This window comes from Ovis aries, chromosome 17 (genome assembly GCF_016772045.2).
Source record: "Ovis aries strain OAR_USU_Benz2616 breed Rambouillet chromosome 17, ARS-UI_Ramb_v3.0, whole genome shotgun sequence".
NCBI classification, from domain to species: domain Eukaryota; kingdom Metazoa; phylum Chordata; class Mammalia; order Artiodactyla; family Bovidae; genus Ovis; species Ovis aries.
The window spans coordinates 43,593,347-43,620,077 of record NC_056070.1 but is presented as its reverse complement, the minus strand read 5'-3'; the positions used below and the strand labels follow the sequence as shown (position 1 = coordinate 43,620,077).

General features: G+C 39.6%; 1 protein-coding gene across 1 annotated transcript in view; it reads right to left on the bottom strand.

The window, feature by feature from the left end:
• Window positions 1-12,018: 12,018 nt before the first annotated feature.
• The window catches only part of ASIC5 (acid sensing ion channel subunit family member 5), a 38,081-nt gene continuing 23,368 nt past the window's right edge, over window positions 12,019-26,731 (bottom strand). The window contains exons 8-10 of the mRNA XM_012097590.4: window positions 25,659-25,827; window positions 15,278-15,369; window positions 12,019-12,396 (exon numbers count right to left, since the gene is read on the bottom strand). Of these exons, the coding sequence (XP_011952980.1) occupies window positions 12,206-12,396; window positions 15,278-15,369; window positions 25,659-25,827 (452 nt within the window). The 3' untranslated portion in view covers window positions 12,019-12,205. The remainder of the gene's footprint in view (window positions 12,397-15,277; window positions 15,370-25,658; window positions 25,828-26,731) is intronic.

Below are 26,731 nucleotides of genomic sequence, written 5' to 3'. Positions count from 1 at the left end.
CGTGCCTGACTCTGTGCGACCCCATGGACAGCAGCCCACCAGGCTCCCCCATCCCTGGGATTCTCCAGGCAAGAACACTGGAGTGGGTTGCCATTTCCTTCTCCAATGCATGAAAGAGAAAAGTGAAAGTGAAGTCACTCAGTCGTGTCCGACTCTAGGCGTAGGTACCTCCTTTCCTTTCCTTTTTTACTCCCTTCTTTCTTTCTTTTTCCTTCCCTCACTCCATCCCCCCTTCCCTCTCTCTTTCTCCTTCCTTCTCCCTCTCTCTCCTCCCTCCCTCTCAAACCAAAAATAATATAAGGCATTTTATTGTAAGAAAGCTCCCTTTGGCCTCAAGAGGATAAGGGAATAGCTCCAAGGTGATAATGACTTGCTCTTAATAGAGACAAAAACTTTGCCAGCACTTTAGAAAAATGAACTCATTTACTGAGGATATTTGATTAGTCATTGTAGAAGTCACATTTAATTGATGGTTTACTGTGATTTGGAGCTTTCCAGGTGGCTCAGTGGTAAAGAATCTGCCTGCAATACAGGAGATGTGGGTTCGATCTCTAGGTCAGGAAGAACCCTTGGAGAAGGCAATGGCAATGCACTCCAGTATGCTTGCATGGGAATTCCCATGGACAGAGAAACCTGGCAGGATACAGTCCATGGGACCACAAAAGAGTCAGACACAACTTAGCAACCAAACAACAGCAAAAACAAATACTGTGGTTTGTTAGCACATGAAAAAAAATTGAATGTCATCTGAAGCTTACATCTGAGTTATCTGAGCTACTCTACCTCTTTTTTCAGATAATAACAATGTAAATGTGTGAGAACATGGAATAATGAATTTGCTTAAAAGTTGGCATTGTGTGGATAATAACTCGCTATATTGTAAAAATTGTTGACCAACTTTGGCAATGCTCAATCTTCTTTTTCATTTTCTCAAAACCTCTAGCTCTGGAAAAGTTTGCGTCAATGGATTCTCTTTTCTTTTTAGCTTTTATTAAAGTAGAGTTGATATACAATGTTGTGTTAGTTAGGTGTGCAACAAAGTGAATCAGTTATACATATAAATATCTCCACTCTTTTTAAGATTTTTTTCCCATATAGGTCATTACAGAGTATTGAGTAGAGTTTCCTGTGCTATAAGGGGACTAATGCATAGTACTATTAGTTTTTAGTTGTCTAGTTTATGTATCAGTTCAGTTCAGTTGCTCAGTCGTGTCTGACTCTTTGTGACCCCATGAATCACAGCACGCCAGGCCTCCCTGTCCATCACCAACTCCCGGAGTTTACCCAAACTCATGTCCATCGATTTGGTGATGCCATCCAGCCATCTCATCCTCTGTCATCCCCTTCTCCTCCTGCCCTCAATCCCTCCCAGCATCAGAGTCTTTTCCAATGAGTCAACTCTTGCATGAGGTGGCCAAAGTATTGGAGTTTCAGCTTCAGCCTCAGTCCTTCCAATGAACACCCAGGACTGATCTCCTTTAGGACGGACTGGTTGGATCTCCTTGCAGTCCAAGGGACTCCCAAGAGTCTTCTCCAACACCACAGTTCAAAACCATCAATTCTTTGGTGCTCAGCTTTCTTCACAGTCCAACTCTCACATCCATAAATGACCACAGGAAAAACCATAGACTTGACTAGATGGACCTTTGTTGGCAAAGTAATGTCTCTGCTTTTGAATATGCTATCTGGGTTGGTCATAACTTTCCTTCCAAGGAGTAAGCGTCTTTTAATTTCATGGCTGCAATCACCATCTGCAGTGATTTTGGAGCCCCCTAAAATAAAGTCTGACACTGTTTCCACTGTTTCCCCATCTATTTCCCATGAAGACCAGATGCCATGATCTTCGTTTTCTGAATGTTGAGCTTTAAGCCAACTTTTTCACTCTCCTCTTTCACTTTCATCAAGAGGCTTTTTAGTTCCTCTTTATTTTCTGCCATAAGGGTGGTGTCATCTGCGTATCAGAGGTTATTGATATTTCTCCCGGCAATCTTGATTCCAGCTTGTGTTTCTTCCAGTCCAGCGTTTCTCATGATGTACTCTGCATAGAAGTTAAATAAGTAGGGTGACAATATACAGCCTTGACGTACTCCTTTTCCTATTTGGAACCAGTCTGTTGTTCCATGTCCAGTTCTAACTGTTGCTTCCTGACCTGTATACAGATTTCTCAAGAGGCAGGTCAGGTGGTCTGGTATTCCCATCTCTTTCAGAATTTTCCACAGTTTATTATGATCCACACAGTCAAAGGCTTTGGCATAGTCAATAAAGCAGAAATAGATGTTTTCTGGAACTCTCTTCCTAGTTTATGTATAGTAGTGTGTATATGTCAATCCCAATCTCCCAGTTTACCCCTCTTGTTTCCCTTTTGGTAACCATAAGTTTGCTTTCTACATCTGTGACTCTATTTCTGTTTTATAGATAAGTTCATTTGTACCATACTTTTAGATTCCACACATAAGGGATATCATGTGATGTTTGTCCTTTTCTGTCTGACTTACTTCTGTATGACAACCTCTAGGTCCAACTCTAACAGGATTTGTAGATTTAAGTCCCTTTTTTATAGGATTTGTACTCCAGCTATTCCCCATTCTTTGTTCTGATTTTGAATATAGACATTCCAATGAGTTCATTTTTATTTTTGCTAAGGTTCACATAATTTGATGATAAATACAGCATAAGGGGAATTCTGAATTCTCTCACTGCTGCTGCCTGTGTGAATTGTTAGAGCAACATCAGACAGCAATTTGACAGGAGACAGTCAAGGTGGAGAAGTATGTTCCAGAAAATCCCAGAAATTTCACTTCTAATAACATAACCTAGATATATGTGTATGTACAAACGAATCACTTTGCTGTGCACCCAAAACTAATACAACATTGTAAATCAGCTATAAAATGAAATAAAAATTAAATTTGAAAATAACCAAAAGGGATGTACAGACATTCATTGCAATATCTTTGCTATAGGTAAAATACTGAAGTTATGTGAATATGAATTAGTTGGGGAAAAATAAATAAATCATGATATATTTATTGGTAATTTTGTGCAATAAATAAACTAGATCTTCATATGTTGACACGGACACATAGGAAACATGTAAAATAAGAAAGCAGGCTTTAGACTGACACATTTAGCATGATTCAGTACATGTAAAACCTGAAGGATATAGGGCAAAATGTGATATTAGTCAAATTTGGTATTAGTTAAATAAATATGGCTGTTTATCTTATTTTCTTAAATTTTTCAGTTTTTAAGTTATATTTAATAATCACTAGGGTATCAATTGCATATAAATTGCTTTCTATGTTAATTTCTATATATTCAATTATCTTATTTAACTACTGATTTATTATAAAATTTAAGTAATTTTAAAATGCCTGATTACATGTCTTAGCATGTTTACACAAACAGGAATGAAGCAGACATTGAAGAGTCTGAGAGAAGCTAAATACAGAAGGTGTAACACTGAAGAGTGAGAAAGATTGCAGAGTTCCCTTGCAAAAAGAATATTGCTGTAAAAGAGGAGAGGATGAGGAGAGTTATTAAGGAACAAATCACCATGGAAACTTTGTGGGACAGAGAAAGAGCTGTCCTGGATTAAAAGGCCCAGAAAGAATTAAAAAAAAAAAAAAAAAGATGCCGACTATGTAAGATGGACAGGTTGCAAAGGGTGACGGGAAGTTGCAAACAGTAAGACCATTTGAGGTGAGAGGAGTGGTCACACTATGACTTTTGTCATATAGTAAATTATTGAGAGAAGGTATAGAATTCCAGGAGAGTATTTGATATTCTGGTTTCAGCACTGAAGGCCTCAGTTACGACAGAGACACGAGAGAAAATGAGAAAGGAGAGAAAATGTCCAAGGAGAACAAACAGGATTTTGTGATTAGAGGTGGAACACATACTCAGCAGAAACAGCATTGTCGGAAACTCAGACACAGCAAAATCTAAACCTCGGGTCAATAAACAGTACTTGGTAACAGTTTAGTGGGCAAAGAACAGCTCGAGAACCAGGAGCTTTACAAGAAATAACCTGGTTTCATTTTCGCTTGTGAGATGAGCTAGATTCCATTTTGCTTAAGTGGCTTTAATGGTTTTGTCTGCTCTGGGAATTCTCAAATTTGCATAGAATCTTTTTTAAGGTTTTAAAAAATGCAGATCATTTTCTTAAAGTCTTTATTGAGTTTGCTGCAATATTGCTTCTGTTTTAAGTTTTAGTTTTTTGGCTGTGAGGCATGTGGGATCCTAGGTCTCTGACCAAGGAGCCAACCCACACCCCTTCATTGGAAGGTGAAGTATTAACCACTGGACCACCAGGGAAATCCCCATTTTTAACAGTGTTCACGCTCACAGCATTAAAGAGTCTTCATGACAGCCAGGAATTGTTGCCAATGTGCCCCAGACACTGCTCAGAGGACATGTGCTGTCACGTGAGGCAGTGGTGGCCTCCAGTTCTGGGGCTTCTCCAGCTTTTATTCCTTGCTGATCATGGGGGTTCTCAGGGTCTGTAACCAGCTCTTAGCTCCAAGGCAGCTCAATAAACACCCCCAACAATGCAGGTGCGTGTGTTTCCCGTGACCCACAGTGCTTGGCCTAATTTTCAGTTATCTTGGTATTTTGTTGGAAGTTTTAACTTTTGTTTTAGGTTCAAAGGATTCATTAAAAAAAGAAACCACTCATTATATACAGATAAGTAATTTCAATATTTAATAGAGAATTATCTAACTTGTTTTCAATATAAAATCATTAAAAGGAAAGAGAAGCAGAAACAGTAGAGGAGAGTAACAGCATAAACATCACCTAACTGGGGCCAACTGACATCCGGATTTAAACAGTGCTGGGACTTCCTGGCATAACAGCAATCTGGAGTCCACATTGAGAAAAGGTCCCAGGCAGTGCATCCACCCCACTGGTGGGACTTCCAACTTGCAAGTTTGGGGGTTCCCACTTAGAATCCCAGGCCACAAATGGATATCATCATCAGATTGCAAGCAAATTGCAGCTCTGACTTCACGTCACTATTTTTTACAATGCTGTTTGTTTTATCTTGCTCGTTGTAGGATTTTGTTAAGACTCAAGCTTGGTTGGCCAGGCCTCCTCCAGGGGCTCAAGAATTCCAAGACCCGCTCCCTATCTTACCTATATTGTCATTCATCTTACTGGTAATAATTGGTGTACTTGCTATCAGGCACACAGTCAGGACAGTGTCCAGGCAGGTCAGAAGCAAGGTCAAAGGCCTGCTCTGCTTTCTTGGCTCTGAAGCCTGAACAAGGCTGCTTCCATTTAATGTCCCTAACACTTGGCTCTGAGCCAAGTTGACTCCCATAAATCCCTTGAATTTTCAAGGTAATTAATCCTTGAGGCTGGGGGAGAGGCCACAGAACCAATCCTTTATTCTCACTTCCATCTCCTTGCTACGCATCCCCCAGGCACTGCTTGTCATTCTTACTATAGTAATTTCTATAATAGTCAGCCCGTAGAAGCAGACTAAGAAAACACTGATGACTGTCAGGACTTGCAGCTTCCAGTGAAATGCAGGAATTCGCTTTCAAAACATGCTAATGATGACCACAGGTCTCACAATTTTTTTATATTCCTTAACCACTTGGATTATTCATTTCCTTCCTTAATCCATTATTTTTTGCACCTTCCAATAGCTTTTATAGAGAAATTCAACTGCATATGGTTACTCTCCCAAACTTAAATTTACTTCTTTCTCTGGCCAGTTAATCTCATGAGCTCTGACATCGGAGGGGAGTTTTAGGTTAATTCCTGAAAACTTACGTTTATCCTGAGATTATAGTTTACTTAAGTTTCATTTATTTTAAGGTTTACAAGTAAATCATAAATCTTTTATTATGACATATAGCTGCTGTGGAGAGCTTCAAATATACTTTATATAACACATCTCAGTTAACAGAAGGGCTTCCATGGTGGCTTGGCAGGTAAAGAATCTGCCTGCTACTTCAGGAGACTCTGGTTTGATCCCTGGGTCTGGAAGATCCCCTGGAGAAGGAAATGGAAACTCACTCCAGTATGCTTGCCAGGGAAATCCCATGGGCAGAAGAGGCTTGTCTATGGATTCCAAGTGGTGTTCATGGTGTCCAAGAGTCGGACACCACTTAGTAACTAAATTACAACTCAGTTAATATTACAATGTTATGTCTTAAACTTTCCTACAAAGATCTCTTTTTATACAAACTGCGCTTCCAATGAACAAAGGAGTTACTGGAGGCCAGTGGTCACTAAATTTCAGGTCCATCTGGACTAGGGGAGCATTCCATACCTTAATCTTTAAGAAACAGATTTCCAGTGACACAGGATTCCAGGTATCATTTTGACACACTAACATTCTTCCTTCTGACTCATTCAATGTACTGTGGGGAAAGTTCTTTGGTAATTCAGAGTGCTCTGGCCAGAAAATTATTGTCACACTGTAGTCTGTGTATAGTCATGCTACAAATGCATCCCTCTATTCAGAGTTTCCATCATCCCTCACCACTGCACTTTAAAAAATATAAATAATACACTATTTTTTTGAGCAGTTTTAGGTTGACAGAAAAATTGAGTGAAAAGTAGGGAATTCCCATACACCCATTACTCTACCACCTCTGTTTTACCCTATTATTGATGTTTTGCATTAATATGTACATATGTTATAATTGATATCCCTATGTTGGCATATTATTATTAAAAGATCACTCTTTTTTTTTAACATTCTGTAAATTTTGACAAATGTCTAATGTGTCCACCACTACAGTATCATGCAGAATATTTTCACTGTCCTAAAAATCTTCTGGGTGTTACTTCCTTTCCTTCCTTGAGTCCTGTAAACCATTGATTTTTCTTCTTACATTTTTGTCTTTTTTGCCATATAGTTGGAACCATACAATATGTTGTCTTTTCAGATTTGTTTCTTTCACTTAGCAATGTGTGTTTAAGGATCTGCTATGTCTTTTTCATGGCTTGGAGCTTATTTCTTTTTACGCTGTTGCACTTTTAACACAATAGGTTTTATTGTAATCAAGACATTAATGAAAGATATACGCCCTTTCCCAGCATGGTTGGAAAGTACAATGTTCCGCTGGTTTAGAGATATGAATAGTGCATCATGCCTACACATAATCCTCGCAGGCATCCTCTAGTAATGCCAGGACCACTTGGCTCAACACACCAAGTTCTATTTCCCAGGTACCTACTCTCTTAGGATGTTGAGATTGATATTATCTAAGTCAGTGGTGACACTTCTACTTGTTATATTTTATGCATGTACATGAATAGTACCTTCCAGAGGTAGTGAGTTCAAACATTCAGCTTCTATGTGCAATTATTTCTGAAGATTCTTTGGGTGACTAATCAGTGACTATGGCTGTGTAAAAGCATCTTTGTAATAAGCATGACTTGAAAAATAAAACCCAGTGATGATTTCAGCCTGCTCTTCATTCAGGCAGGTCATCAAAGGGTGCTGATGATATCTCTTCTGCTATGAATTCAAGTAGTTTTTTGGGTTAATTTTATAAATAGACTTAAGGTCACTTTTCCATCTTAGAGGAAAAACAAATCCAGGGATCTTTTCCCTATGGTTCCTGAACTGCTGCTCCTGAGAGAATTAAGAACATTAATTCTTTCATGCAAGCCCTCTCTCAGGGAAAGTACGACAGCATCCTTCCTAATGTTATTTGTATTCACAAGCTCCTTCCCCATCTCCCCAGTTTCTCCTTGTCTGTTGTTGACCTGTTTTAACTCAGACTTGGTTTTATAGATTCAGTCAGACTACCCACAGTCAGGCAAGTAGCAGAAATCTCCTTTCTGGAATGTTCCCTTTTGTCCAGTCCTAAGGAGCACCTTCCAAAGGCAAAGGCTCTGGGACCATTGTGGCCATGAGCAGGGGGCCAGCATCCTGGTCAGTCCTAGGCGAGCCGCACAGTGTGCATTTCTCTGTTCTCCTGGGGATATTTATACTTTCAGGGGAATTGACAGTGTGGTGTCAATTGTTTGCACAGTGATGCTCCCCTCCTTCAGGACACACAAGGGCAACCCTTGATGAGCGGTGACTAGATCCAGGAAAATAAGGAAAGTATTTTGAGATGAGAAGTCAGTGCGTGATCATAGCATCTTCAGCCTTCATTCTCATCCCTGTACTCTTTGGAAAGAAACTTTCTCAAAGATGCTCCTCCTCCACTGTCCCTCATAGTGTCAGCTCAGCTCTTCAAGACTCTATCACAGTCTCTGCATCTTTGAGTAAAAGTGTTTTGAGTTCAGTTTGAAGGTGGTAGGAAATTTCCTAAGATCAGACAGCTTTAAGCTTCTCACTGTTTTGGTGTGCTGACAGCAGTGATGTGTCACTTTGGTCCATGAAATGTAGCGGGTAGAATCAAACGGAAGCACAACCTGTTGCATCAAACCCTTAACGATGAGACTGGCTTCAGTCAGAGGGTAATACAGCCCGGGGTAGAAATCATGCCTATTCCCGTCAGAACCACTTTGAAGCCACCAGGGTTACTGGTAAGGATGTTAACAATCTACATGCTAGTGTTTGTCCTTAAGCATCCTACCCAAAGCCTTTGAAAGCAGTTCTTTTCCTCTCAGTCTTCTGGACTGTGCTTGACCACACGGGAAAGGAATACACCACCTTCCTACCTATTATTATGTGGCTGGGACATCTCTGTGCTCAAGTACATTCATTTGCCAATTAACCAGCTCCAGGGCCAGAACAAGCAAGCCTCAGCCTTCATATGCCACATTCCCTCTGAGTCAGCCATGGGGTTTTCCAGGTGGGCATCTCATAAGCTGCTCTGATTCTCCTTCAGAATTCTGACAGAGATTTCCAAAATCACCTTCCTCATTGAGAGAAATTCCTAATTGTCCAATTATCTTGGGCCCATTTGACTGGCCACACATATCTATAAATATCCAAGTATTATTCTGGAGTGGGAATCCCAAGGGTCAGTCTCCCCATTGAGCCTTCTGTTTTCCCATTGTGTGGACTCACTTTTACCTTCTGCAACCAAAGTGTTACCCTCTAAGTGTGAAGGGAGGCTGGTTTCCAAACTGACTTTCAGTTAAGAATTTTCCATCAGTACCTCAGGCGGCTTGCTTTGAGATAGCAGAGAGGGGATTGTAACGTTTAGGGCATAGAGCAATAGGAGCTGGCCTATTGAGATTTTGTTTACTGGCTTTATTTTTTACTTGTAACATTTACTTGTTGAGTCTCAGAATATTAAGTTCTGTGCATCTTTCTTATACACCATGTTCATTTTTTAATTTTCATTTTTAAATTAATTTTTGTGGGCGAATAGTTGCTTTATAATGTTGTGCTAGTTCCTACTGCACAGCAAAGTGAATCAGCTATACATATGCATACCTCCTCTTTTTTGGATTTCCTTCCCACTTAGGTCATGACGGAGCACAGAAAACAGTTCCCTGAAATTAGTTATCTATTTTATACATAGTATCAGTAGTGTATATATGTCAGTCCCAATCTCCCAATTCATCCCACCCTATCCCCTTACCCGTCTTGGTGTCCGTGTTTTTCTCTATGACTGTCTCTATTTCTGTTTTGCAAATAACATCATCTGTATCATTTTTACATTTCATATATGTGCAATAATATATTTGTTTTTCTCTTTATGACTTATTTAACTGTGTATAACAGTCATATATATATCCATTCATGTCTCTGCAAATAGCATACTTTTGTTCTTTTTATGGTTGAGCACTATTCCATTGTATAAATGTAGCTTCTTTATCCACTCCTCTGTCGATGGAACGCTAAGCTGCTTCCCTGTCCTGGTTATTGTAAATGGTGCTGCAGTGAACACCGGGGTGCATGTATCTGGATTGTGGTTTTCTCTGTGTATATGTCCAGGAATGGGATTGCTAAATCATATGCAATGTGTATGCTGGGCTCTAGTTTTAATTTTTTAAGGAACCTCCATACTGGCTTTAAATGCACAGCTACAAACTGGTTTTTGATACAACGTTCTTCTTCCCTTCCCTCCATGTGCTCCAGAGTCCACATCAAATGTGCTCCCTGAGTACCATTTCCATTGCATCAGTGACTCTGCTGAGTTGCTCTGTCTTTATTGAAAAGTCCTTCTGATATTGCAGTTATGAGGGGACTTAGATGTCTCAGTGGCAGGATATATCTTCAGCAAAACCTGGTAACACATGAACAATTGACTCCTAAAAGAATTCTAAGTAGTTGCTGCATCTGGTGACTGACAGTCTTAAATTTTCAGTATTTTATGCTGAGATTTGATATTAAATTTTTACGAAAGACTAATCTGCATATATCCATTTTCTGATACTTCCAAAGAGATTCTTACTTTAAAGTTACAGTAGTCCCTGTGGATGGAAATCGGGCAATTCTAGAGGTTCTCAAATCAAAATGGAGCAAAAGATGAAACTGACTTATTTAAGTGATAAGCCACTAGTGGCAAAGCCCTCTATCTTATGTGATAAATGCATTATTAGAGGGCTTTTTCTTTCTTGCTCCCCAACCCACAGTTTCCTGTTCACCCTAATGCCTTCCACTGTAGCAGCACTGCATCCTCCAAGCTGCCCTTTCAGCTTTAAGATATTGCCTTCTGCAGCTTCAGCTTTCTTTATGGCTTCATTCCTTCTTAAGAGGAGGTTTGTATTAAGGACTCAAACCTTTATCCACATCTACCATCACTCTCTTCAGTGTTGTATCACTTGAGGGTGACCCATTACTGGCTGTCATGTCACAAACATGGGTTTGCTTGTTTCCACAATATTTAAAATGTTTCAGAAGGACTAGACCCCCTTTTTTTTTTGCGGGGCAGAGGGGGGTAGACAAGGGGGTAGAGTTGCAATTTTGACTTTCAAAGCAAAAAATCTCTGTGTGGCTACCTTCATCAATCCGCAAAGAAGTAACACTCATAAATGAATACTCGTCTCAAGGACTCCATTTCATTCTCTTCTTCATTCCATTGCATTTACTCTCTGACTATTTGCTCTTGATTATTTAAGTAAAGAAATGAAGAAAACAGATTCCCAGATGGGTGATGGTACCTTTCAGCCACATGGTCCAACTCTTACCTGGCCTGTCTATTACCATGTGCTGTTTATTTATTTATTTTTGAACATTCTAATTTAGTTAGTTTTTCGGCTGTGCTGGATCTTCGCTGCTGCTCGGGCTTTTCTCTAGTAGCGGCGAACAGGGGTTACTCTCTAGTTGCAGTGAGCAGGCTTTTCATTGTGGTAGATTTTGCTGCAGAGTATGGTATCTAGAGTGGGCAGGCTTTAGTAAGTTGTGGTTCTAGAGCTCAGTAGTTGTGACTCCGGAGCTCTGGAGCACAAGGCTCAATTGTGGTGCACTGGCTTAGTTGCTACACAGTATGTGGGAATTTCTCTGACCAGGGATCAAACCCATGTCTCCTGCCTTGGCAGGTAGATTCTTTACCACTGGGCCCCCAGGGGTGCCCCCCCCGCCACCCCCCGACACCTGCTGTTTAGATGGTGCATTTAGTAACAGAGTCACAAAGAGGAGAGTAGACCAACTGCCTGAGGGATGATGGCAGCACAGCAAATCTTGAATTTCCTCCCGAGATTAAAGACGTATACACAGATATTAGAGATAAGCACTCTGTTCTCCCAATATGCTACAAATTCACTTTCACATAGATTTATCGTAAGTATCCACCTGTACAGGAAATTGACATAGATACTGTCCCTCCAAAAATCAGTTACATAATAGGACTTTCCAGACAAAAGAAAAGAAATCATGTTGAACTTTCCCCAAAATAAAATCTCTCAGAAATTTTATAAAGCACAAATTACATGTGCTGCTTCCTAAATAAAGAAGTATCTTGTCTCCTCAAATATAGCGTATCTATCATGTCTAACTTATGTAGTTAGTCATAAAGAGTGTCTTTTCTATTGAACATGCTTTCAATCATTAGTAAGTATTTCTGAAATGCCTACTATATAATCTCTACTGTTCTGGGTACTGGGAATTAATCAATTAATTCCATGGTGGAAAAAAACCCAAGACAGTGCCTGTTTCTTTTTTTAATATATAAATCAATATGTATGTGTAATTAAAGACACAGACAGAGATGAAGTATGTATAAAAAGATAGATATCTCCAGGACTATAGCATAAAGTTACAGAGCAGTGAATAAGCCGTGAGTAAATCTGAAGGTATCGTGAAGAGAACAAATGCTTTTGTCCTAAGTGGACATCAGCATACCTCGATGCTGTCTTTATTCCCCAGGTGATTCTGAGGTGCAGGAGTGCCCTGGGCCATTTCAGGGATCTTCAGCAAGAACAAAATGCATATCCAGTAGAAATTGGTGAATATATACTCAATAATTTCTATAATTGTAATCACGCTGGCCCCACAAAATAGGCCCAGCTGACCACCAACATCTGCTGTAATAAAGCCAATAAAGAAAGTGAATAAATCATGCTTATTCCATAAAAAGCAAATTAAACATTACTAGATTTTAAATTATTTGAAGCTCAAAAGTTAATAATAGCTGATATATGAATATGAGCTAATGGTATTAAGTTTAGCATAAATAATGCAGTAGCAATAAATAATACCTAAGAGTAACATTCACATAATTATCTCAAAAAAGGGAGTGAAAGAAAACATAAATTCTATTTCCAAAAATACAGCTCAAGGACTTTGGAGGGTATTAAATCTCAGCAAATTCATAAAACATCCTAGACAATCACACATTCATTTTTAAGTGGAGAACAGAATGGAGAACAGAAATTGGACACCAGGACAGCCTTACTGGTTAATGATACTTTCCAGAAACAGATTTCCAAGCAGTTTATGACCTCAAGTGTCTAAACAATTTCTTTGTAAGCATTTACAGTATTTCATTGAACTAAGATATATGAACACAGTACTGCCTTCTTTTTAACAAGTTTTTCAGCATCTATAAGTCTTTATTGTTTGTGCTTTTTTGTGGCAAAATGTATATAGAATAAAATTAGCCATGTTAGTCAGTTTTAAGTGTACAATTCTGTGGCATTAAGTATATTCCCATTGTCATAAAATCATCACCAGCATCTGTCTCCAGAACTTTCTCATCTTCCCCAGCAGAAACTCTGTCCTCATTAAATACTGACTCATCACTGGCCCCTTCCCCAGTCCCTTGCATCCACCACCCTATTTTTTGTCTCTGTGAATCTGACTCCTCAAGCACTGCCTTTGTAAATAGATTACATTACTAATCTTTTCCTCTTTGCCCTGAGCCATTCTTAGGACAATGTTATTTTTGTAAGACCTGGCAACGGATTGAGTATGAACGTGAAAGTTGCTCAGTCCTATCTGACTCTATTGGAGAAGGCAATGGCACCCCACTCCAGTATGTGACCCCATAGACTCTATACAGTCCATGGAATTCTGCAGGCCAGAACACTGGAGTAGGTAGCCATTTACTTCTCCAGGGGATCTTCCCAACCCAGGAATCAAACCTAGGTCTCCAACATTGTAGGTGGATTCTTTACCAGCTGAGCTACCAGGGAAGCCCATGCAAGAGCACTGAGGATTCTGCATTGTGCTGAGGAGATTGGCTCAGCCACCAGGGTTTGACCTTGGTCACTCAACCTGACTCTGATTCCTGTTCTGTCTGTTCCGCAACCTCCTCTGAGAGACAGTGAGATCTGGAATTCAGCGGTTAAGTTTGCCAAGGACTGAATGATGGAGGAGCATGAACAGGTAGTGTTTGTAACTTAAATGCAGATTTTACTTTTTCAGGTTCTTTGCAGCCCAGTCTGGGTGGAATTTGTTGCAGAGGTCAGTGACGCTGGGAATTTGTTGCAGAGGTCAGTGACGCTGATATTCGACCCAGACATGGGGTTAGATACATCTGGGTGAAGGCAGATGCTGAGTGACCATGAGACCATGCACTGTACCCTGTACTGTGCACAGTCATGGCTGATTCTTTGCAACCCCACAGACTGCAGCCCGTCAGGTTCCTCTGCTGTCCACAGAGTTTTCCAGGCAAGAATATTGGAATGGGTTGCCATTTCCTTCTCCAGGGGATCTTTCGAACCCAGGGATGGAACTCATGTCTCTTGAGTCTCCTACATTGGCAGGTGGTTCTTTACCACTGTGCCACCTGGGAAGTCCATGAGCCCTGCCTTACTTGTGAGCACCCCGCTGCATTTGCTGGAGACATGTCCAGAGACTGGAAAGGTGTCAGACTTACATGACAAGTGAAAGACAAGCACCATGGATTATTTTTTTCTATTGATAAGCTAAACCTTAAATATGAAAGGAAAATAAACTGATAGAAATTTTTTTAAAATTGAGGAACAGACATTTCTACAAAGAAGACATGCAGATGGCTAACAAACACATGAGAAGATGCTCAACATCACTCATTATCAGAGAAATGCAAATCAAAACCACAATGAGGTACCATCTCATGCTGCTCAGAATGGCTGCCATCAAAAAATCTACAAACAATAAATGCTGGAGAGGGTGTGGAAAAAAGGGAAACCCTCTTACACTGTAGGTGGGAATGCAGACTAGTACAGCCACTATGGAGAACAGTGTGGAGATTCCTTAAAAAAAACTGGAAATAGAACTGCCTTATGATGCAGCAACCCCATTACTGGGCAAACACACCAAGGAAACCAGAATTGAAAGAGACACGTGTACCCCAATGTTCATCGCAGTGCTGTTTACAATAGCTAGGACATGGAATCAACCTAGATGTCCATCAGCAGAAGAATGGATAAGAAAGCTGAGGTGCATATACACAATGGAATATTACTCAGCTATTAAAAAGAATGCATTTGAGTCAGTTCTAATGAGGTGGATGAAACTGGAGCCGATTATACAGAGTGAAGTCAGTCAGAAAGAAAAACACCAATACAGTATATTAATGCATATATCTGGAATTTAGAAAGATGGTAACGACAACCCTATATGCAAGACAACAAAAGAGGTACAGATATAAAGAACAGACTTTTGGACTCTGTGGGAGATGGTGAGGGTGGGATGATTTGAGAGAATGGCATTGAAACATGCATATTACCATATGTGACGTAGATGACCAATGCAAGTTCGATGCATGAAGTAGGGCACTCAAAGCCGGTGCTTGGGACAACCCAGAGGGACGGGGAGGGGAGGGAAGGGGGTTGGGAGTTCAGGACGGGGCGACACATGCACACCCATGGCTGATTCAGGTCAATGTGTGTCAGAAACCACCACAAAATCTAAAGTAATTGGCCTTCAATTAAAATAGATAAATTTAAAAAAATTGAGGAACAGCTAGATAATACTTACCAAGTAACTCAGAGACACTCACTGCTTTTTGCTGCTGGGTTATCTTATAGTTTAAGTCACTATAGTTTATTTCAATATTCACAAGATTCTCCCTGGGGATAAAAAAGAGTTCATTGAGCTCAAGATTGTCAGCCCAATTTTATTTTTTCAGCTTTTGAATTACTTTCTCTTTTTTGGTTACTCATATAAACATTGCCCACACTTGAACATGTGGAATATAATTAAATTTATCTATCTTTGATATTTGCCAACTTTCAATCATATGAAAAGAAATCTATGGTTCTGCTGCTATTTTTGACTTTGTCATTTTGACCATGTACTTGAGGTAGGTGGGCAAGCATATTTTATCAAACAGTTAGGTATCTTATTTTGTACCTTTAAAATACTTAGACCTAAGCTAAGTTGCCCTCTTTATAGCATCAAACCTTGCTTCTATCACCAGTCACATCTACAGCTGGGTGTGGTTTTTGCTTTGGTTCTGTCTCTTCATTGTTTCTGGAGTTATTTCTCCACTGATCTCCAGTAACATATTGGGCACCTACCAACCAGGGGAGTTCATCTTTCAGTGTCCCATCTTTTTGCCTTTTCATACTGTTCATGGGAAAAAGCAAAAATCCTGAAGTTGTTTGCCATTCCTTTCTCCAGTGGACCACATTCGAAATAACATTGATTGTATTCTTTGCACCCAAAGATGGAGAAGCTCTATACAGTCAGCAAAAATAAGACTGGGAGCTGACTGTGGCTCAGATCATGAACTCCTTATTGCCAAATTCAGACTTGCCAAACTGAAGAAAGTAGGGAAAACCACTAGACCATTCAGGTACAACCTATATCATATCCCTTATGATTATACAGTGGAAGTGAGAAGTGGATTTAAGGGACTAGCTCTGATGGACAGAGTACCCGAGGAACTATGGATGGAGTTTCGTGACATTGTACAGGAGACAGGGATTAAGACCATCCCAAGTAAAAAGAAATGCAAAAAAGCAAAATGGCTGTCTGAGGAGGCCTTACGAATAACTGTGAAAAGAAGAGAAGTGAAAAGCTAAGGAGAAAAGGAAAGATATTCCCATTTGAATGCAGAGTTTCAAAGAACAGCAAGGAGATATAAGAAAGCCTTCCTCAGTGATCAATGCAAAGAAATAGAGGAAAACAATAGAATGGGAAAGACTAGAGATCTCCTCAAGAAAATTAGAGATACCAAGTGACAATTTCATGCAAAGATGGGCTCAATAAAGGACAAACATCATAAGGACCTAACAGAAGTAAAAGATATTAACAAGAGGTGGCAAGAATACACAGAAGAACTGTACAAAAAGATATTCACAACCCAGTTAATCATGATGGTGTGTTCACTCACCTAGAGCCAGATATCTTGGAATGTGAAGTCAAGTTGGCCTTAGGAAGCATCACTATGAACAAAGCTAGTGGAGGTAATGGAATTCCACTTGAGCTATTTCAAATCCTAAAAGATGATGTTGTGAAAGTGCTGCACTCAATATGCCAGCAAATTTGGAAAACTCAGCAGTGGCCACAGGACTGGAAAAGGTCAGTTTCATTCCAATCTCAAAGAAAGGCAATGCCAAAGAATGCTCAAACTATTGCACAATCACACTCATCTCACATGCTAGTAAAGTAATGCTCAAAATTCTCCAAGCCAGGCTTCAGCAATACGTGAACTGTGATCTTCCAGATGTTCAAGCTGGTTTTAGAAAAGGCAGAGGAACCAGAGATCAAATTGCCAACATCTGCTGGATCATGGACAAAGCAAGAGAGTTCCAGAAAAAACATCTATTTCTGCTTCATTGACTATGCCAAAGCCTTTGACTGTGTGGATCACAAGAAACTGTGGACAATCCTGAAAGAGTTGGGAATACCAGACCACCTGACTTGCCTCTTGAGAAACCTATATGCAGGTCAAGAAGCAACAGTTAGAACTGGACATGGAACAACAGACTGGTTCCAAATAGGAAAAGGAGTACGTCAAGGCTGTGTATTCTCACCCTGCTTATTTAACTTCTATGCAGAGTACATCATGAGAAATGCTGGGCTCAAAGAAGCACAAGCTGGAATTAAGATTGCTGGGAAAAATATCAATAACTTCAGATATGCAGATAACACCACCTTTATGCCAGAAAGTGAAGAACTAAAGAGCCTCTTGAAGAAAGTGAAAGAGGAGAGTGAAAAAGTTGGCATAAAGATCAACATTCAGAAAACTAGGATCATGGCATCTGGTCCTATCATTTCATGGCAAATAGATGGGGAAGCAGTGGAAACAGTGGCTTTATTTTTTGGGGCTCCAAAATCACTGCAGCTGGTGACTGCAGCCATGAAATTAAAAGACGCTTACTCCTTGGAAAGAAAGTTATGACCAACCTAGACAGCATATTAAAAACCAGAGACATTACTTAGCCAGCAAAGGTCGGTCTCATCAAGGCTATAGCTTTTCCAGTAATCATGTATGGATGTGAGAGTTGGACTATAAAGAAAGCTGGGCACTGAAGAACTGATGCTTTTGAACTGTGGTGTTGAAGAAGACCTTTGAGAGTCCCTTGGACTGCAAGGAGTCCAACCAGTCTATCCTAAAGAAGATCAGTCCTGAGTGTTCATTAGAAGGACTGATGCTGGAGCTGAAACTCCAATACTTTGGCCAGTTAATGCGAAGAGTTGACTCATTTGAAAAGACCTTGATGCTGGGAAAGATTGAAGGCAGGTGGAGAAGGTGATGACAGAAGATGAGATGGTTGGATGGCATCACTGACTCAATGGACATGAGCTTGGGTAAACTCTGGGAGCTGGTGATGGACAGGGAGGCCTGGCATGCTGCAGTTCATGGGGTCACAAAGAATTGGACACGACTGAGTGAATGAACTGAACTGAACTGTGTTGCCCTCTGTTGCCCTGGGCTACCCTCCCCCCCCCATTAGGAGAGGTTCTGACCACCTTTTGTGACAGTCTTAGCTGACTTATTCTATTCTCAGCCTTTATTCTAACACGGTAGCCCTCACAGGCATAGACAGAAGGTTTGGCAGATGGTCTTTTAATTCCCATTCGACAAAGGTAGTATTTATTTTTGTCTCAGAGATTGTTTAGTATTGAATTAGACATGACATTGTGTTCAGTACTAATTACTATAGCTTCATTTTAAATGCATTCATGTCATGTTGGTATTTAGGGAAAATAATTTTTCTCCTGACCTAATAACTTTTCTGTGCTTCATTCCTGAGAAACTGGGAAAAGACATTGAAAGTAAATCTCTACTGAGTATATGATTTACAAATGCTTGACTGTGTGTCTAACTTTAATTCAAATCTGGGTCCTGTTCTTTGTGACTTATGTGGTCCTGGAGAAACCACCTTCTTTTCCCGGGTCTTGGTTGCTTCTTCTGTGGTCAGGATTTCAGTTCTGTGGCAAGAAGCAATTAAATAATATATGCAAATAACTGATACAGAACCTCCATCTATTGTGCTTTTGATAAGTGGTAGTCATTTACCTTATATCATTAGTATTTTGGGCAGAGGCAGTTTTCTCACTGTTTTCTGGAAATCTTTATATGCAGCCAGAGTGGCTAAATAACTATTTTGAAATAACTCTTATGTACACTTACCATCTTCAACCCAGACACTACCTTTAAATTCATTAATACATCGAATTGCCTCTTGGTATTCTACTTGATGTTCAATAGACATTTCAAATATTCCAAGTCAAACTTTAGATATTTCTTCATTTTTAATGCAATAACATTTCACAGCTAATCCATCAGTATTTGCTTTACCTTCAAATATACCCAGAATCCAACCTCTCACCCATCCACTGAGAGCACCTTTGCCTAAACCTCCATCATCTCTCACCTGGATTTTTCTAGTCGCTTTCTGGTTTCTCCTTCTGCTTCTGACCTTAGTGTACTCCATCTCAACAGATACCCTCCGCTCTTCACACAAGAACCAAGGCAATACTTTTGCAACTTGTAAATCATATCACTTTCCTGCTGAGAGCTCCCCAGAGATTCGCCCTCTGTGGCGTTATGAGATTTCTGTCTACCACTGACCTGTTCATGGTGACTGATGCTTACCCATCCTTGGCTATCATCTACTCTGCTTCCTGCTACACCAATTTCCAGGCTATTCTACCCATATATAAGGTGCGCTTGTCAGCCTAGGACTTTTCTTGGCATGTGGTTTTCTTTCCTGAAGTGCCTTTTTCCCATTAATATTGAGACCAGCTCTTATATCACCTTAAAGCCTAACAATTTTCAAAGTGTGGTCATAGACCCCTACTGTGCATGCCTGCTTAGTCGCTCAGTATCAGATTCTTTGAAAACTCATAAACTGTAGCCTGCCAGGCTCCTCTGTCCATGGGAATCTCCAGGCCAGAATACTGGAGTAGGTTGCCATGCCATCCTCCAGGGGTGTTCCTGAACCAGGGATGGAACCCACACCTCATGGATTGCAGGTGGATTCTTTACCACTTGAGCCATCAGGGAAGCCCACACAGACCCCTAGGGATCCCTGTTATCTCTTTTGGAAGTTCACAAAGTCAAAATTATTTTCATAAAATACTGACATGTTATCTAACATTTCCACTATGATTGTTACTTCAAGAAAGCTGCAGTAGCCGCTTCTGATGCGGAACATCAATTTCACTTGAAGGAATGGCTGACAAACTATAGCTCTTAAGAATGCGAAATCTGGCAGAGATTTTCAAAATAATGAACAAAATGAGCTTGTTGCATCCAGAATAACTGATAAGACTTGAGGTCAATAATACATTTTAAGCTTTTAAAATTAAAGCTTAAAAGTTAAACTTTTAAAATTAAAGCTAAAGTTAAAATTCTGGAAAATTTATGTCTGCTATGATGAGCTTGATAACTCAACTTTTAAAGACTTTTATGATAGGAAACAGAGAAGGCAATGGCAATCCACTCCAGTACTCTTGCCTGGAACATCCCATGTATGGAGGAGCCTGGTAGGCTGCAGTCCACGGGGTTGCTGAGTTGGACACGACTGAGCGACTTCACTTTCACTTTTCACTTTCATGCATTGGAGAAGGAAATGGCAACCCACTCCAGTGTTCTTGCCTGGAAAATCCCAGGGACAGAGGAGCCTGGTGGGCTGCTGTCTATGGGGTTGCACAGAGTCAGACATGACTGAAGCGACTTAACAACAGCAGCATGATAGGAAAAGTAATGTTATTACACTGCAATGTATATTACATAATAAAATAGATTGATATTTGGAAAATGCTCATAGCTAAAAGAATTTTTCTAATGCCCAATAAATGATGTTCCAAACCATGCACAATGAAAGACCCATTCAAAGTGCAAGTTTGTATAAAGTGCAAGTGAGTATAAATAGAATTGCATATGAAAAATTCACTGATATGTTTTGACATTTCAGAGATGACAGCTTTCAAATGCCACCCCACCCCTTTCTTGTCCTCGAAGAGTTAAAGTGATGAGAAAGCCATGCTCTTCCCCCTTTGGCACCTGGGAAAGTTCAACCACACAGACCTTGGCCCTCATCTCAGATTGTTTGTCCAAGTCCTACCTCAAAACCATAAGGCCAGGCAGACCCAGCTGCCTTTTCTTGTTCTCTCACAAACCAAGAAAAGTTCTGCCTGGGAGCCTGCCCTTCTGTTCACAGAAAGTGTCATTATGTGAACAATAAGTACATTTTTCATACCCTCCTGATGCATGTATGGCAGCATGAATCTCAACAGTGCCATCAAATGTTGAAACTGGAGCCTATTATACAGAGTGAAGTAAGCCAGAAAGAAAAACACCAATACAATATACTAACGCATATATATGGAATTTAGAAAGATGGTAATGCTAACCCTGTATGCGAGACAGCAAAAGAGACACAGATGCATAGAACAGGCTTTTGGACTCTGTGGGAGAGGGAGAGGGTGGGATGATTTGGGAGAATGGCATTGAAACATGTATAATATCATATATGAAACAAATCGCCAGTCCAGGTTCGATGCATGATACTGAATGCTTGGGGCTGGTGCACTGGGACTACCCAGAGGGATGGTACAGGGAGGGAGGAGTGAGGAGCGTTCAGGATGGGGAACACATGTATACCTGTGGTGGATGCATGTTGATGTATGGCAAAACCAATATAATATTGTGGAGTAATTAACCTCGAATTAAAATAAATAAATTGATATTAAAAAAAATAAAGAGTTGACCTCAGTCCCTCTGGGCAAATGACAAAACACATACTGATGTTAACATGTAAGAAGCTAGTCTTGTTGATTTTTGATGTATCATCAAAGAAAAATATCACAATTATCTATACAGGCTTTAAAAATAGGCCTCCCTTTTTGAACTATACATTTGTTTCATGCAAAGTTGTCTTCATGTTCTCCAACCAAACAACATAACCCAACAGATTAAATGCAAAAATGAGAATCCAGCTGTCTTCTCTCGTCAGACACTGAAGACACCTACCACATCCTAAAACAATACTACTCCTCTTCCTAAACATTTTTGAAAATAGTTAATCTTTATAAAAACTTTTACTTATGTTACTGTATAGCACATTCATTATTGTTGTTTTAAGTGAATCAATAAATTTAAGAAGTCACACCTTACTTTCCTAATATGGCAAATATTGATACTTAAAGCTCACATGAAGGAGAACTCAGTGGACTCCTCAGTGATTCTGAAGACTGTAAAGGGACTTTGACACTGACAAGTTTGAGAAGCACTGGGTCTTTGCTCGGCTATCACCCTGCCAGGACCGTCTTACTTGATCTCAGTCCTTCATGCTGAGACCAGCCCTCCCTGACTCTGACTCCTTCTTTTCTTTCCCTTCCCCTCCCAGGCACTCAGCACCATGGCTGATTGCCCCATGTATTTATTGTCCATCTTCACTCCTCAGGGGATGCGTGCAGCATGGCAGGGGTTTATCTTTTATGCACAGAAGTTATCTCTAGTTTTTAGAGCGTTCCAGAATACTGGCACACAAAAGGCACTCATTTCCAATTTGTGAAATGGACAAATAAGGGAACAAATCAAAGAAGAAAACAACGAATGAATAAATTTATAAATATTTAACCTCTCTGTCTTTTAAACTGAGGTAAAAATCAACTACCTGATGGTTTTCATATGCAACAATAGTTTCATTAAGAAAGATCCTATTATGTAATGTAATATGTAAATGGGAAAAGATTTTGGAATAGATATATGTATATGTGTAACTGGATCAGCTGTACATCTGAAACTAACACAACATTATAAATCAGCCATCAGTTCAGTTCAGTTCAGTCGCACAGTCGTGTCTGACTCTTTGCGACCCCATGAATCGCAGTACGCCAGGCCTATAGTCCAATATAAAATAAAAAGTAAAAAAGAAAAAAGAATAGGTTCTATTAGCAATGATTCCTGGAATTATGTGGTATCTTTAATAGCTGGGAGGCATGGTTGTAAATCACTCTTCTGATTGTTTACCATTTAGAAATCAATATTCCCAAATAGAATTAATTCAAAATATGTCATTAATATGTTTACTTAATTTCCATTGGTTTAACCCTGGGTAACAGGGGAATGTACTGCGTTTAAGTAGCTAAGCAAGGGGTATCATAATATTTGCAAATAATAACACAGCAGCCAAAGTGAAGGAAATAATAAGGTTGTTTTGGACGTTGAGAAATTTTAGCAATGTTGCAATCTTTTTGTGATCCAAATTTACATGTAAACTGATAATACTGTTTAATTTCCCAAGCACAAAAGTTAGAGCCATTTTCCAAAATTATCTATTTGTGTTTTGGAGAGAAGATAAATTCAACCCCTATAAAAATATCACAAGGTTTACTCAGCTCCTCCAAAGTGAGTTACTTGCTAGTAATTTGGGTCTCTTTGAAACTACATTTCATGGTGATAGGAACATTTTTCAGAATTTAGATCCAAGAATACCTGTTTATGTCAAGAGGTACGATTATAAAATAAAACCTGGATTTTAATGAGGGTAAGAAGATCAAAGAAAAAATAGAGTGTTTATCCCATTTATAAAACACTAAAAAATGCTTCCACATGCTTAAGTTTTAGTGATGGATTAATTGAGGGGAATAATTTTTTTTATAAACCAAATCATTTTATACAAAATTTACTTGAAAATTCATTCAATTAAACAAACATTTATTTTGCTAATGAAATTGGCCTAAATTGAGCCACAATTCACTTCCATAGGGTCTGCTTCAATCAGGCTAATCTTCTCACCTCCTTCTTGATGGAATCCAGCAACTGCCACTTGGGGCTCCAGACTGGTCATAGTCTTGGGCTGGTTTGTGCCACCACCATCACACTTCATGATTAAATTAAGAGTGCTTTAAACCCTACTGATGCTAAGCTTTTGTAACTGCTTTCCTAACAAACTGTATGCTCTTTCCTGGTGGCTCGGTGGTAAAGAATCCACCTGCCAATGCAGGAGATGCAAGTTCGATCCCTGGGTCAGGAAGATCCCCTGCAGAAGGAAATGGCAACTCACTCCAGTATTCTTGCCTGGAAAATCCCATAAACAAAGGAGCCTGGTGGGCTAGAGTTCATGGGGTCGTGAAAGAATCAGACACCACTTAGCAACTAAACAACAACAACAAACTCTTCATGTTTTCTGATTAACCACTCTTCGATTTTTGATCTCTGTACACAAAGCACATTTTAAATTATATATGTGATTCCTAACCCCTGGTTCTGTTTAGGATTTGGATAGCCCTGAGTCCAGCTGTGTTTGTTAGCCACTCGCCTTAGCCCTCCCGGCACGGGCCTCTGCTAGTCACAAGCCTGCAAGGTCCCCATGCGTCAGTTATAGGATGAGGTTAATGGGTAGCTACTTACAGTAATATAAATTTTAGGAGAAAAAACAACAACATTCTCTAGAGTCATTTTGTATAACAATGAGTTTTTTTTCTGACTTCACCAATATGCCTCTAAAATAAAGTCCACATCCTCTGCATGATAAACAGGGAGCCCAGGAGATTTTTTCCAGCCAAAAAATCACATGAAGTGCTCTTCTCAGGCACAGCTAAGTATAATAGGAATAATATTATAAATACATCAGTTTTCCATATTGAAATGAAATAGAGGCATCTATACTAGAGACAGAAGTGCTGACAAAGATATAGCTGCAAATTTTCTAGTTTTCTATCTTTTCATCCAACTGTTTAAAGTGATGCCCTATCAACTCCATCTTAATGAAAAGACTTTTTCTTCCTGATTTGAAAGATCATTTTATTGTCTAGGAATTTACACTGGGAGAATGCTTTTTTGTTTATTTCATTAAAATACATACCAGCTTAAAACCTGAAATATGCTTTCAAAGTCAGATACTTAGCTGTACAAAAGTAAATCCACATTTAATTAATTAATATATTTTATTATAATAAACTTAAGTACAAACACCAAATGTATTATATTGATATTTCAGGTCCTCAACTTAAAAATATGAATAAAATACAAAGATAAATATTATGATGCTGCCTGATTTTTAAAACATTTTTTATGAAGTTTGATTTATTTCTGATAGGAGAGTGATATAGCAGGAGACCTAATATAATCTTTAGTTCATCAAAATTGTAGTGATGTGTCCCTGTGGAAAATATACAGAGACCAGAGTTTAGGTTGGGGGCATAAATTCTCTGTGTGCCGCTAAGGACCTTCACAGGACAGTTCACTTGAAATGCATTAACTTCACTCCTTTCCTCTGTAAAATGAGAATAATTTGTATTCCCTTTAATTAATACAGTTATTAGTATACCCAAACTTTATAATATATGCGGTTGTGCTTAGCTGCTCAGTCATATCTGACTCTTTATGACTCTGTGGACTGTAGCCCGCCAGGCTCCTCTGTCCATGGGATTCTCCAAGCAAGAATATTGGAATGGGTAGCTGTTTCCTTCTCCAGGGAATCTTCCCAGCCCAGGGATTGAACCCAGGTCTCCTGCATTGCAGGTGGATTCTTTACCATCTGAGCTACCAGGGAAGCCCAAGAATATTGGACTGGGTAGCCTATCGCTTCTCCAGGGAAACTTCCCTACCTAGGAATTGAACTGGGGTCTCCTGCATTGCAGGAGGATTCTTTACCAGCTAAGCTGTAAGGGGTTTTCATGTTTTCAGTCATGTTAGCATTATTCCCCAGTTGGGCCAAAAGTGTAAGGTCATAAGCAAATTATTCAGTCCTTATTTCACTTTTCACTCAATTAAGTTAAGGGATTGAAAGACAAGCTCTTTTCTACATTTAAAATTCTAGGCTTTCATTGATGATTCACTGCTGTCAGCCCTTGCTTCCTGTGATTGATCAGAATTTCATTCCTGGAGTCTTTGAAAGTAAAGAAAATATGTATGTTAATTAGAAATAATATATAAGGCTGAAACAAATACCTGATATATTGCTGGCTTTGATTCAACTTCTTGGAAAGATATTTCAAAGCTTTTTGGCTTGGAAAAGTAGAATAAGAAATGAACGCAGGGTATTCTGTTTCTTCACAAGGTACAGGGCAGCTGGAATTGTGTGTTCCCACCGTACACAATCCCTTAACTTCAATGTGGTCTGAGATGAAAATTAGGACAGGATATTTGGAGAAAAAGATTATTTCACACTGGGGAGGACAGAGCTTTTCAAAATTTTATCATTTCACTTTCACTGTGCAAGAATACTGGGGTGGGTTGCCATTTCCTTATCAAGGGGATCTTTCTGACCCAGGGAATGAACCCACATCTCCTGCTTGAACGTGGATTCTTTACAGTCAGAGCCTTTAGGGGGAAATCCCTATGTTTAAAACAGTGGTTAACAAGTTCAATCACTGCTTCCTTAACGAGTGGTATTTATATTCTGTTTAGATTTTAGTACAAATAGAGCAAAGAAGACAATATAAATCATAGGGGTTAACCTTGAATTCATGGTGTTACTGGATTCATATCTTTGTTAGAAGTAAGAATTTCTTACCAGAAAGTCTCTGGGCTTGTTTTCATAAGATATTAGACATTTGGATAAAAGATGGAAAGTTTTTGTGACCTTACATCACCTTGAGAGGAGCTTAGAAACATCATCTTGAAAGTGAGTGACACAGGTTTAAACCAAATGTACTCTTGGGCTTGTTTCAATAAAGATGGTATGCATCGTGCTGTGGGGTGCTGAGGTCCTCGGGTCTGGGGATGCAGTGACTTTCTCACTTAGTTCCCTGTCCTCTGGCTTCTCCTCAGCAACCACAACCCCCATGTGAGTGTGTCTTGGGAAGGGAGTGGTGTTTGCCCACAGGCACTTTTGGACCAGTGACTGGGCCCATCTCGTTGCTCTATGTTTTCAGCAAATGTTCCAGTTCTTGTTTTCCTTGTGGTTTTGTTACTGAAACTCCAGTGAATCCTTTGTTCACCAAGACCTTGAATAAGGACCAACTTTGGGCTTGTTTTCTAGATTCTCCTACTGATACTCCTCTGAGAATGACTTTTGTAGG